The 13,735-nt window shown below is 36.4% G+C and overlaps 1 protein-coding gene across 1 annotated transcript in view; it reads right to left on the bottom strand.

Moving 5' to 3' along the window:
• Positions 1 to 13,735, bottom strand: part of LOC141410479 (ferroxidase HEPHL1-like) — an 80,994-nt gene that overhangs the window by 2,067 nt on the left and 65,192 nt on the right. Inside the window, exons 7-10 of the mRNA XM_074070544.1 lie at positions 11,244 to 11,466; positions 9,862 to 10,001; positions 544 to 702; positions 79 to 150 (exon numbers count right to left, since the gene is read on the bottom strand). Of these exons, the coding sequence (XP_073926645.1) occupies positions 11,448 to 11,466 (19 nt within the window). The 3' untranslated portion in view covers positions 79 to 150; positions 544 to 702; positions 9,862 to 10,001; positions 11,244 to 11,447. The remainder of the gene's footprint in view (positions 1 to 78; positions 151 to 543; positions 703 to 9,861; positions 10,002 to 11,243; positions 11,467 to 13,735) is intronic.

The raw sequence follows: 13,735 nt of genomic DNA, 5'->3' as shown, positions 1-13,735 counted from the left end.
AGGCATCAGGCACCTGCTTCTCCCTGGGGAGTGAACATTGAAGCATTCACACACAGACACAGGAGAGGATATCATTACCATTGGAGGGCACCATGGTTGGGTGGGATACTCCTCCAGAAGGAGACTTAGTGGAGTATGGAATCCTGTTGTCTGGACCAAAAAAAAAAAAAAAAAAAAAAAAGGTAAGTTAAGGGTAGGAGATTCTTTTCATGCCATAAGTCACTTCTTTTTACCAATGAGGATTTTGCCTCACCAACATCTCTCCTCTTTCTTCTGCTCACCCACTGACATCTATCCTGAGCATCATGGGATCTAAAATGGTTCATATACCATGCCCTCCTGCCACTGCACTGGACCTGGTCCTCTTCACTCTGTTACAGCACATATCACACTCCATTATGGTTACGTATTTACATAGCTGACTCTCTTACTTTACTATGAGCTCCTTGCGGAGTGAATCTGTGTTTTTCTTATGCCTCCTGACTTCCAGGTCTACAGGAAGCTTGGTACCAGCATCTGGCATCACTGACAAGACAATAGTACCTATGTTCCGGAGTACTGTGTAGGTTGTCTCCATGCCAGCATGGATGTGGTCAGACACATGACAGTGTAGTAGCCATGTTCCTGGGTGATCTGCAAACAGTTCAATGGTTTGGAATGTCCCAGGAAAGAGATCGTATACATCTTCTCCGTAAGACTTATCTATCGCAAAAATTAAAAAAAAAAAATCTTATGAGTCAACAAAGAAGAAAAATAAGAGCAAAGAAACACAGAGTAAGTATAAGTAAGGAAATGGTAAAGAGCAGAAATTCATAAAAGCAAAAATAGAAACAAAGAAAAAGCAAAGAAATCCAAAGTTGGGTCTTCGAACAGATCAATAAAATTGACAAAGCTTGTAGTGGCCAGCTTCTATAATACCCCTAGTACCCCCGCTTTCTGATATTCATAACCTTTATAGTCTCCTTCTATGCTATATGAGAGACCACTATTATATGGCAGAAGTAACAGCATTCCATTTTCAAAATTAGACTACAAAAGATATGGCTTCTTAGACCCTTTATTCTCTCCTCTTAGATCAGTCACTCTGGGTGGAGCCAGCTCCTGTGCTATACCTGTATAATGAGGAACTGAAGCATTCAGTCAACAGCCACATGAGTGAACTTGAAAACAGATCTTCTGGCTCCAGTGAAGCCTTTGACAACTGCAGGTCCAGCTAACTTGACTACAGCCTCATGAGAGATGCCGAATCAGAACCAATTAACTAAACTATTCCCAGACTACTGACCCAGAGAAACTGAGATAATAAGTGTTTTCTGTCTTAGGCCACTGAGTTTTAGACTAATTTGTTATACAAATCTCTAGACAGACAGATCAAGAAAAAATTAAAAACACAAATTACAGGTATGGGGAAGAGAGAACATCACCAAGACCTTACAAACACAAGAAAGAATAATAAAGAAATATTGTATATAAATAACTCTGTCCATAAACTCTATAACTTAAAAGATATGAACAAACTGCCAAATATCACTCAAGAAGCAACAACCCAAATAGCACTATATCTAATAAGGAAGCTTAAATTATATAATATGTAATATTCTAACAGGGCCAAATAAAGTCATTAGCACATTCTATCAAATATTTAAAGGAGAAGTAATATCAATCTTAAATAAACTTCTAGAAAATAGAACAGGAGGTAACCTTTTATTTTTTTTTCCTTTATTGTTGTGCTGGGTAGAGGTAAATTGTGGCATTTGCAAAAGTTCTTACAATTTTTCAAATATATCAAACTTGAGTTCACCCCCTCCACAGCTCTCCTTTATCCTCCCCTCCCCAATTCCTGGAATACTTTCAACAGGTATCATTTTTTATCATTTACATACATGTGTACACGTTTTTGCTCTGTATTCACCCTCCTACCCTTTTCCTTGTCACCTCCCCAACAAATACAACACTTTCAATCATTTTATGAGGCTGGTTTTGCCCTGATACCCAAACCAAACAAATGTAAGAAAAGAAAGCTACAACCAGTATTACTCATGAACACAGATGCAAAATTCTCCAACAAAATGCTAACGAATAAAAAAATAGTGTATCATGACCAAGTAAGGTTTATCCAGGGAATGAAAAGGTGGTTTGGCACCTGAAAACCAATACAATTCATCAGTGGACTAAAGAAGAAAATTATATGAACATTTCTACAGATGCAGAAAAAACGTGATACAATTTAACATCTGTTTATGATAGAAACTCTCAGCAACCTGAGAATAGAAGGAAATAGGATCTATGAAAAAGCTACTATTAACTTTATAATCAGTAGTGAATGACTGAAGGCTTTCACCCTAAGATTAAGAATAAGACCAAGATACCTACTTTCCCTAGTCATACTTTAAATTATACTGGAGGTCCTAGCCAGTGAAATAAGACAAGGTAGGGGAGAGGGAAGGCATACAGTTTGAAAATAAAGAAACAAAATCATTATTTACAGACATGATTGTCTATGTAGAAAATCTCCCTAAAAATCTATGAAAAAGCAAGTAAAAAAGTTTCAGAATATAAGGTCAATGTGCAAAAAATCAACTATTTTTATATATTGGCAATAAATAATTAGAAACTGAAATAAACACAATACCACTTACACCATCACCAAAGCTTAGGTATATGATATACTTAGGTAACATCAAAGAAAATATATGCAAGACATGTATGCTGAAAACTATACTGATGAAATAAATCAAAGAACACCTAAGTAAATAGAGAAATATACCATGATCATAGATTGGAACTCTCAATGTTGTCAAGAAAAACTCAAAGCAAATCCAATAAAAATCCCAACAGGATTTCAAAATTGGAATCTAAGCTGTCTCTAAAATTTGGATGGGAAGGCAAAGATGTTCCCATTAAAAACAAATCACTACCTAATTTTAACATTATTTGTAACAAGAGAGGGTGAACTTGTTCAAGGCATACTGTACTCATGTATGGAATTATCATAATGAAATCCCCTCATATAATTAATGTGTGATAAATAAAAAATACAATCAATTTTTTAAAAAGAAAAAAATTTTAAATCTTAAAAAATTAAGAGCTGAGCACAACTGGCTCACTTCTGTAATCCCAGCTACTAGACGGGATCGAAATTCCAGGCCAAGGGGTTTGTAGAACTCCATCTTAACCAATAGCTGGGCATGGTGAGCATGCTTGTCAGGACTGGAGGCATGGCTCAAGCAATAGAGCACCTACCTGGCAAGCACAAAGTCCTGAGTTCGAACCCTAGTACTGAAAAAAAAAAGTGTGGCATTCAGGAAAGTACAGACATATGGATCAAATAACAGAATAGAGAGCAAAGATACAGACCCACAAATATGTGGGCAATATGATTTTGACAAAAGTGCAATGGCAATCCAATGGGAAAAAGAATAGGTTTTGTTTTTTGAGACAGGGTCTCACTATGTAGCCCACGCTCACCTAGAACTCACTAGGTAGCCTAGGGTGGCTGCAAGCTCATGGTCCTCCTGTCTTAGCCTCCTTAGGCATGTGCCACCATGCTCAGCCCAAGAATAGTGGTTTTACTGAATAGGGATGGAATATTTGGCTATTTTTATGCAAAAAATGAACTAAATATAAAACTATAACACTTCTAAAAGAAAATAATGAAGAAAGTATTTATAAGCTTGAGTTAGACAAAAAATTATTATATATGACACCAAAAGTATGAGCCACAAATTTAAAAAAAGATAACTTAAAATTGACCAATAATTAAGAATTTTGTTCTTTGCGATAATGTTATAAATAAAAAGACAAGCCATAAACTAGGAACAAATATTTGTAAATCACATAGCCTATAAATAATTTGTATCTAGATTATAATAAAGCTCCCAAACTCTACAGTAAAAATCAATAATCCAAAAAATTTTAAAGACATAATCTATGCTACTCAAAGACATCTATACATTCAAGGTAATTTCTATTAAAATACCAAAAACATTCCTTACAGAGCTAGTAAAGACTCCTAAGATATTTATGAAACCACACACATACAAGCTAACACAAAGACACTGGGTGCATGTGGTTCACGCCTGTAATCCAAGCTACTCAGGAGGCAGGGATGAGGAGGATCACAGTTCGAAGATAGCCCAGGCAAAATAGTTCACAAGACCCTATCTCAAAAACACCTAACACAAAAAAGGGCTGGTGAAGTGGCTCAAGTGGTAGAACACCTGTCTAGCAAGCATGAAGCCCTGAGTTCAAACTCCAGTACCACCGGAAAAAAAACCCACAGAATAGCCAAAGCAATCTTGAGAAAAACGAACAAAGCAGAAAACACTATACTACATGACTTCAATATATACTATAAACCCTAATCATCAAAACAGCATGGTGTTGGCATAAAAACAGACATGAAAGAAAAGAATATAGAGCCTAGAAGTAAACCCATGTGTCTAGAGTCAACTGATTTCAACAAAGGTGCTAAGAACACACATTGAAGAAAGAGGGACTTTTCAATCAACGGTGCTGAGAAAATCGGGTATCCACACTCAGGAAATGAAGCTAGATTCCTGTCTTTCACTACTACAAAAATAAGCTCAAAGTGGCTTAAAGGCAACCGTAAGAACTGAAACTGTGAAACTACTAGAAAAAACATGGGGAAATTCTTTAAGACATTACAATAGTCAGGATTTTTTTAGACAGACCCCCAAAAGCACAAGAAATGAGAAAAATAGACAAATGTGATCACATCAAACTAAAAAGCTTTTGTACAGAAAGGAGAAACAATCAACCGAGTGAAGAGACAGCCCATACAATGAGAGAAAATATTGTAAACTTTTAACCCCTCTGACAAGGGATTAATATTCAGAATATATAAGAAATTAAAAAACTCAATCACAAAAGGCAAATAACTCAATTAAAATGGACAAAAGACCTAAACAGATATTTCTCAAAAGAAGATATACAAATGGCAAACACATACATGGAAAAATGTTCAAATCACTAATTATCAGGAAAACGCAAATCAAAACCACCATGAGATATAACCTCACCCTGGTAAAAATGACTAGTATCAAAAAGACAGAAAAACAAAAGATGCTGGCAAGGATATGGAGAAAATGGAACCCTTGCACGCTCTTGGCAGGAATGTAAGTTAGTGTGGCCGTAATGGAAAACAATGTGGAGGGTTCTCAAAATATTAAAAATAAAATTACCATGCATAATGCCACTAGCGTGTACATATTCAAGAGAAAGGAAACCAGTTTGTCAAAGAGACATCTGTACATTCATGTTCATTGCAGCTGAATTCACAATCGTCAAGCAATGGAAATGATCTGTGTGTCCAAAACTGATGAATGGAGAAAGAAACCGTGATATTATTCTACCATGAGAAAGGATGAAATCCTGTCATTTTCAGTGACACGTATGGATAATGACCACATTATCTCACTCATATGGGAGGGGCATGGGGAGAGATGTTGATCACAGTTAGAAAAGGTTCTGGTGAGCTGTTGCCCAACAGAGTGACTACAGATAATGTACTATGTATTTCAGAAAGCCACAAGAAAGAACTGTGAAATGATGAATGTTTGAAGAGATAGAGACGTCTACCCTAATTTGGACATTACACAATATACACATGAATGGCAACATCACATGGAACCCCACAAATACATACAATTTTGGTGTTTTATACATCAGTTAAAATAAACGTTAAATTAAAAAGCAGCAACATGGGCATAAAACTCACTCATTTCACCAAAGATTTATAGATGGTAACACATGAAAGCACATGAAAAGATGTTCCATATCATTAGCTGTTAGGAAAATGTAAATAAACAGTAAGATACACTACATGTATAGTATAATGGCTAAGAAGAAGAATAAAAACTCACAAGAAAAAGTGCTCTCATATATTTCTGCTGGGAATGCAAAATAGTGCCACCTCATTGGACATAACTTGGCAGTTTCTTATAAATACACACTTACCACAGGGCTTATCAGTTTTGCTCCCACAGATTTTCTCAAGGGAAACGAAAGCTTACATTCACATAAAAACGTGTACAAATGTTCACAATGGCTTTATTTGTAGTAACCAACCTTAGAAACAATCCAAACATTCTTTAATAGGAGAATAAATGAATGAACTGCATTATATCCATACAATGGAATACTACTCAACCATCAAATGAAACAAACCACTGAGGCACTTAAGAGGATGAAATTGAACTACCTATATGGAATAAAATAAGCCAGATTCAAGACGTACAAACAATAGAACTTCTAGAAAAGGTAAAACTGTAGAGTTTGTCTTAGTCTGTTTTGTGCTGTTATAACAGAATACCTGAGAGTGGTTTATTTATAAAGAATATAGATTTCTGCTGAGTGCTGGTGGCTCACATTTGTAATCCTAGCTACTCAGGAGGCAGAGATCAGGAGGGTCACGGTTTAAAGCCAGCCCAGGGAAATAGTTTGTGAGACCCTATCTCAAAAAAAACCTTTCACAAAAAAGGGCTGGTGGAGTGGCTCAAAGTGTAGGCCCTGAGTTCAAGCTGCAGTACCACAGGGGAGGAAAAAAGAATAGAAGCTTCTTTCTTGTGGTTTCGAGGTTAAGAAACCCAAGGTTAAGGGACCAGCACCTGGTGAGGGCCTTCTTACTGTATCATGACATGGCAAAAGGCAGACGGAAAAGAAAATACCCACACAAGAACTCAAGAGACCAAAGTAAGTCTCTAGCACACAAACTTTGGAGGATACATTCACATCAGAGCAGAGACAGAAAATAGATCAGTGGTTGGACAAGTAAGTGATACGAGGAATGCAGTAGAAAACTCTGGGAGGTAATGGAACTATTGTGTTTTGATTGTTTTTGGTTACACTACAGAACAAAATTGTACAGTAAATAAGGTGAATTTATATAATGTAAGTTATAGCTTAATTTTTAACATTTATATAACTATATGTAAACTTTATATAATTTTATAATTTTTTGTGGTACTGGGGATTGAGCTCTACCATTTGAGCTATTCCCTAGTTCTTTTGTTTGTATTTTGTTGTTGAGATAGGGTCTTGCTAACTTCACCTGCGCTGGCCTCAAACTCACGATGTTCCCACCTCCACCTTCAGAGTAGCTGCCACCATGCTCAGCTCTATTATTTTCTAAATTTTTTATTTAGTTTTTAAAATGAGTATTGAAAAAGCCAAATTCTGAAAAGCAGCATAGCTATTTAATAGTGGAAGTCTAATCACTATATTAGCCAATACAGTCAATACTTGGTACCCTTCAAAATATACAGAAAGGAGAGGATATTAGATCTTTTATGAAATTACTGTTTATCCCTGTACAATGAGCACAGGACAGATTCTGCCCCTCCCTCAGATTAGATTACCATTCTCTATTTCCTTGTAGATGGTACTGAGAATTTGAGATGGCTGACTATGTGGACTTTTTCCCTGAAGACTGATTTTGCAGGTCTGTTTTCTCAACAGCTCCCCAGGTGACTCTGCTGTACGGTTAGCACCACCCATAGGGTATAGCTTGGTGCCAAGGAGTAGGTCACACATGGTCCAGCTCTCTATGGCAAAACTCAGGATAACTTTGGGGGCCCAAGCCAGAGCTCATAATTTCTCCCTTATTGGATAGGGCTATTCTGTTAATCACAAAGAAAAGAAAAGGAGGGAGAGAAAAAGGGCCAGTAACAGGGACTAACATTATGGTCCCTGTTATACAGTATTAATACATAATACAGGGTTATGAGAATTATAGCCATGTAACTGATGAGATAACTCTTATCTGAGACTCACAGATTTTTGTTTTCTGTTTGTTTTGTAGTACTGGGATTTGAACTCAGGGTCTTGTGCTTGCTAGGTAAGTGCTCTACCACTTGAGCCATGCTCCAAGCCCTTTTGATTTTAGATGTATTTTTAAATAGGATCTTTCATTTATGCCCAGGCTGGCCTGAACCACATTCCTCCTTTTTACACTTCCCATGCAGCTAGAATGTCAAGCGCAAGCATCACTACCAGCTTTTGTGTTGGTTGATATGAGTGTCTTGCTAACTTTGGCCCAGGCTGGCTTTGAACCCAGATCTTCTCAATCTCTACCCTCAAGTAGTTAGTGTAATAGGCCTGAATCACCACACCCAGACTCGCAAAGTTTGTGTCTTGCCTAAAAAAAGAAAAATAAGAAATAATACACACATGTATAAAGAAATATCCACCAGAAGGTATAATCATACTATTCTGTTCCATTCTCTCATATCAACCTCTCATGAGCATTATTTCCAAGTAACCATCTTATTTACCACTGGAAATACATTGACTCTGTTAAAAACAATTTCCCCAAACTGGTTAGCAGTCTGCAAAAAACTGAAACTAGATCCATGTATATCACCCTATACCAATATTACCTCAAAATGGATCAAGGATCTTAATATCAGACCACAAACTCTAAAGTTGATACAGGAAAGAGTAGGAACTACTCTGGAGTTAGTAGGTATAGGTTAAGAGCTTTCTCAACGAAACCCCAGCAGCACAGCAACTAAGAGACAGCATAGATAAAGCTTCTGTTCATCAAAAGAAATGGTCTTTAAACTGAAGAGAACACCCACAGAGTGGGAGAAAATATTTGCCAGCTATACATCAGACAAAGGACTGATAACCAGAATATATAGAGAACTTAAAAAACTAAATTCTCCCAAAACTAATGAACCAATAAAGAAATGGGCAAGTGAACTAAACAGAACTTTCTCAAAAGAAGAAATTCAAATGGCCAAAAAACACATGAAAAAATGCTCACCATCTCTAGCAATAAAGGAAATGCAAATTAAAACCACCTAAGATTCCACCTCACCCCTGTTAGAATAGCCATTACTAGCAACACCACCACCAACAGGTGTTGGTGAGGATGCAGGGAAAAAGGAACCCTCTTACACTGTTGGTGGGAATGTAAACTAGTACAACCACTCCGGAAAAAAATCTGGAGGCTACTTAAAAAGCTAAACATTGATCTACCATTTGATCCAGCAATACCACTCTTGGGGATATACCCAAAAGACTGTGACACACGTTACTCCAGAGGCACCTGCACACCCATGTTTATTGCAGCACTATTCACAATAGCCAAGTTATGGAAACAGCCAAGATGCCCCACCACTGACGAATGGATTAAGAAAATGTGGTATCTATACACAATGGAATTATATGCAGCCATGAAGAAGAACGAAATGTTATCATTTGCTGGTAAATGGATGGAATTGGAGAATATCATTGTGAGTGAGGTTAGCCTTGCCCAAAAGACCAAAAATCATATGTTCTCCCTCATATGCGGACATTAGATCAAGGGCAAACACAACAAGGGGATTGGACTTTGAGCACATGATAAAAGCGAGAGCACACAAGGGAGGGGTGAGGATAGGTAAGACACCTAAAAAATTAGCTAGCATTTGTTGCCCTTAATGCAGAGAAACTAAAGCAGATACCTTAAAAGCAACTGAGGCCAACAGGACAAGGGGACCAGGAACTACAGAAAAGGTTAGATCAAAAAGAATTAACCTAGAAGGTAACACACATGCACAGGAAATTAATGTGAGTCAACTCCCTGTATAGCTATCCTTATCTCAACTAGCAAAAACCCTTACTCCTTCCTATTGTTGCTTATACTCTCTCTTCAACAAAATTAGAAATAAGGGCAAAATAGTTTCTGCTGGGTATTGAGGGTGGGAGGGAGAGGAAGGGGGCGGAGTGGGTGGTAAGGGAGGGGGTGGGGGCAGGGGGGAGAAATGACCCAAGCCTTGTATGCACATATGAATAATAAAACAATAAAAAAAATGAAAAAAAACAATTTCCCCAAAGCATATTTCTTATACTTACTTTGAAAAGAAAGCTCTCAGCGTGGTAATGGATGGTATGTATATCTACTTCACTTCCTATTCCTAACAAATACCAGTTTGTCATTGTATCTTCATTCATTATGAGGCCATGGAAATTTCCAAAAATCTTCCCATTAATGGCTCAGAAAATGAAAAGACAATAGCTTCTGATCAATGCAAACATACTTACTACTTAACCTGGTTTTAGAACTAGCTCAAGATCATTAGTTCACAGGTATTCTTTTCTACCTGATAAATAACTAACAGCCTCACTAACTAATGACTCCCCCATTTTAGATTCTCAACTCAGATTACTAAGAAATCTTTGTACAAAGAAAGCCAGAAAAGAGAAATCAGTTTGTTTTTCAAAGCTATATGTTAGATGGCAGTACTGTTTGCTTACTTGTTTATTCAGTATATCCTTTTTTGGAAGTGAATTATAGGCTCATTTGTGAGAAGCCAAATTTATACCATTCTTCAAATGAGTGTACTAAGCTACAAAGAATACAGCATATATAAATCAACATTGAATTAATTATAAGTCATTTCTTTAATGTTTCCTCTTCTGAGAACTAGCATAAGCCTGGCGAACCTCCAAAAGGAGAGCTTCCCACAGACTGAACCCAGGACCTAACAATGAGCAAAGCTGAGTTTTTGCAATGGTGAATATTATTCCTCTGCATCCTACTAATGCTTTATTCTGTGAATCCATGACATAGCCAAATAAGTTGCATTCATTAAAAGGAGAGAAAATACTAAGATATTTTTGAGAAAGTAAAGCAAAATTCTAGGGAAAAGAGTAGCTGAATTGGGAATCAGGCCACAGTATTTTAACTTGTATTAACAACTAGCTTTGAGACATTGGGCATGGCCCATCTTCAAAAGCAGGTCTTAGAGTACGTGGAAGTATCGATCTGAACACATTATTCCTACCAAAATAAATTTCTTAAATGATACAGAATTAATTAGCAGATACATTAAAACAAAAATTCAGTGTTGGAGTTTCATGTTCTAGAAAATTAAATCAAATTTTTAAATTTAACCAAACAAAAGTTGTAATGATTCATATAACACTTATTTTTATATTTTGTATTAAACATTACAACTTCTGTTTGTTTTGTTTTTAAAAATTACTTCTTCATAGCTTAAAGATCTTAGCATTCTGAGATAGATACTCCTAAAGACAGTCAGTACAAAGCCTCAATAACTTCGCTGTCAGACAACCCAGGACTAGGCTGGTTCACTCTGAAAAAAATCTTTAGAGGACTTTCTTCAGTTCAGGTGCCCTTAAGAGGGAAAGGCCCAGAGAGGGAGGTGGGGGGGGGTCTCCTACAGTGATAGGAATTTCTATGACCCTGGTCTTCCTTTGAATGTCTGATGTACCATGCATTTTGTTGCTCTCTTCAAAATCATCAGTGTGTTTAAAATCTCGTGGATCTTTATTGAGATACTTCTTAATATTATCATCCAGATACCAGGATTCATTCTCATTAAATACCAAAAACAAAAGAGCAAACTCATAGTCAGCATCACTTCTTCTTCCCTTTTCATTCAATACTCCTTCTCGGCATGTAATCAGAGGACCCATCAAACCACTATATGTATCCTGGAATTAAAAAATAGATAAACCATTCAATATTTAATAATATTCCATTCCATCTGCTACCATTCTAGAAATATTTAATAATATTAAATATTAGAATCTAGAAATATTTAATAATATTCCGTTCCATCTGCCATCATTCTAGTATTAGAATCTAGAAATTGTTTCCTCTCTGGTCTCTAGCCCACCCCACCTTCAGCTCATCCTACTAACACTATCAGATTAATCTAGTCGCTCCCATAATTAGAAGTCCTCAGGGACTTCCATGGCCTACAGAATAAAATATAATCCTTCAAGCCCCTCCATGTGCTTCCTCAATGAAATTTGTGTCTTGGGTTGCCCTGCTGCTTTCTTTTTGGGTCATATATGATAGTCAAATGGGACTCTCAATACTTCTCAAACACAGCTTCAGCTTTTGTACTTTCAGTTTTACTAATATCATTTTTTTTTCTCCCTAGACTCTGTCCAAAGCCTCCCATGGTACCATCCATAATCCACCACTCCTACAGAAGTGTGGACATGTTTGATTTTCCCCACAAAGTCATGTGCTTCTTCCAAAGAAGAATATTTGCATCTGGTATAGTGTTTGGCAGCATAATTTGCATGTCACAAGTACTCAATAAATATTTGTCTGGATGTACAAATGAATAAACAATAAGTATGTGTCCCATAATTCTAATTTGTAAATTTATTTTTCAAGTAACTTATATGACTGTCTCCTAAGCTCCAGTACTGTGCAGTATAACTCAAGGTCACTAATTCAAGCCATGTAACACCATGTAACATCCAAGAGAAAGATTAAGATAGTCCCTCACTTGTTAAATAATGGGAAGTGCCTACGTTTTATATCAGGTCTGATTTTAATTAGGACTTTGGTTTATGACATAGCATTAAAGACTTGTAGTTGCTTTATATATACATACCTGACTCATTTATCAGCCTATTAATCATTCAAATATTTTTGAAGTTTCAGTTACTATGGCTGGAGTATGTTTTCTTTCCCTGATCCCTAGTAGCCCTGGTAACACCTTTAAAAATAATAGATTTCCCACATCTAAAACCATAAACAAATTATATTGTAAAATACTTTTTTTCTATTGACATATCCTCTTTTGCTTCAAACTGCCTCATAAGATCCACTCTTGGAAACTGAATGGAGCTTTGTTTTCATTTCCCATACTTTAAATCAGTGTTTAGCAAACTTTAAAATCTGTTTATAAAGCACTATATGGCAAATATTTTTTACTTCATGAGCTATACTATCTCTGTCACAACTACAGACAACATTAATGAATGAGCATGGTTGGATTTGGGAAGTGGGCTACAGTTTGTGACCACTTCTCTAAATCATACACTCTTCTAAAATGCCCTCCAGAACTACTTCCTGACAGAACTACTTCACAGACACTAAGAAGTCTCCAGGACTGGAGGCTGAAGGACTAACACCAAAATTATTAAGACTGAACTTTACTGTGTTTGAACTTGTGGTTTCTTTGTCTTTTCTTTTTCATTATCCTCTCTCTCTGTCTCTCTAAAGCCTGTTTAGCTTACTGTTGATTAGTATACTATCTCTCCCTGTTTATTTCTTTGGCTCTGTTTTTTCTTTGTTTGGTTGGTTGGTTTGGGGTTTTTTTGTTTGTTTTGTTTTGTTTTGTTTTTCCCTTTTTCTTTACCTTCTTTGCTTTCCCTCTCCTCTCACCCTTCCATTTTAGATATCACCATTGTTATTATTACAAGCTAGACAATACTGAATTACACACAGTATAGGAACAGTAAAAATGGCAAGGGCAATGATGGGAAGACGGAAAAAGGGGGAAATCATTTTCCCAACAATAATAAATTAGTACAGGAACCAGAGGGAAATGAAGAAATCAGATACCCATTGATGAAATAAAAAAGGAAATTAAAAGGTTCCTGGAACTCAATGAAACTGAAAACACAACCTACCGGAACCTATGGAACAGGGGAAAGGCAGTCCTAAGAGGAAAGTTTATAGCCATGAGTGCATATATTAAAAAGACTGAAAGATCTCAAATCAATGACTTAATACTACATCTCAATCTCCTAGAAAAACAAGAACAAGCAAACCCCAAAATAAATAAGAGCTGAAATCAATGAAATAGAAAGAATTAACAAAACAAAAAGTTGGTTCTTTGAAAAAATAAACAAGATCAATAGACTCCTGGCAAACCTGACTAAAGTGAGGAAAAAAAATACGCAAATCAGTAAAATCAGGAATGCAAAAGGGGACATAACAATAAACACTATGGAA

This window comes from Castor canadensis, chromosome 1 (assembly GCF_047511655.1).
Source record: "Castor canadensis chromosome 1, mCasCan1.hap1v2, whole genome shotgun sequence".
In the NCBI taxonomy this organism is placed as follows: domain Eukaryota; kingdom Metazoa; phylum Chordata; class Mammalia; order Rodentia; family Castoridae; genus Castor; species Castor canadensis.
The sequence above is the reverse complement of the archived record's forward strand: the minus strand, read 5'-3'. Positions and strand labels throughout refer to the sequence as shown.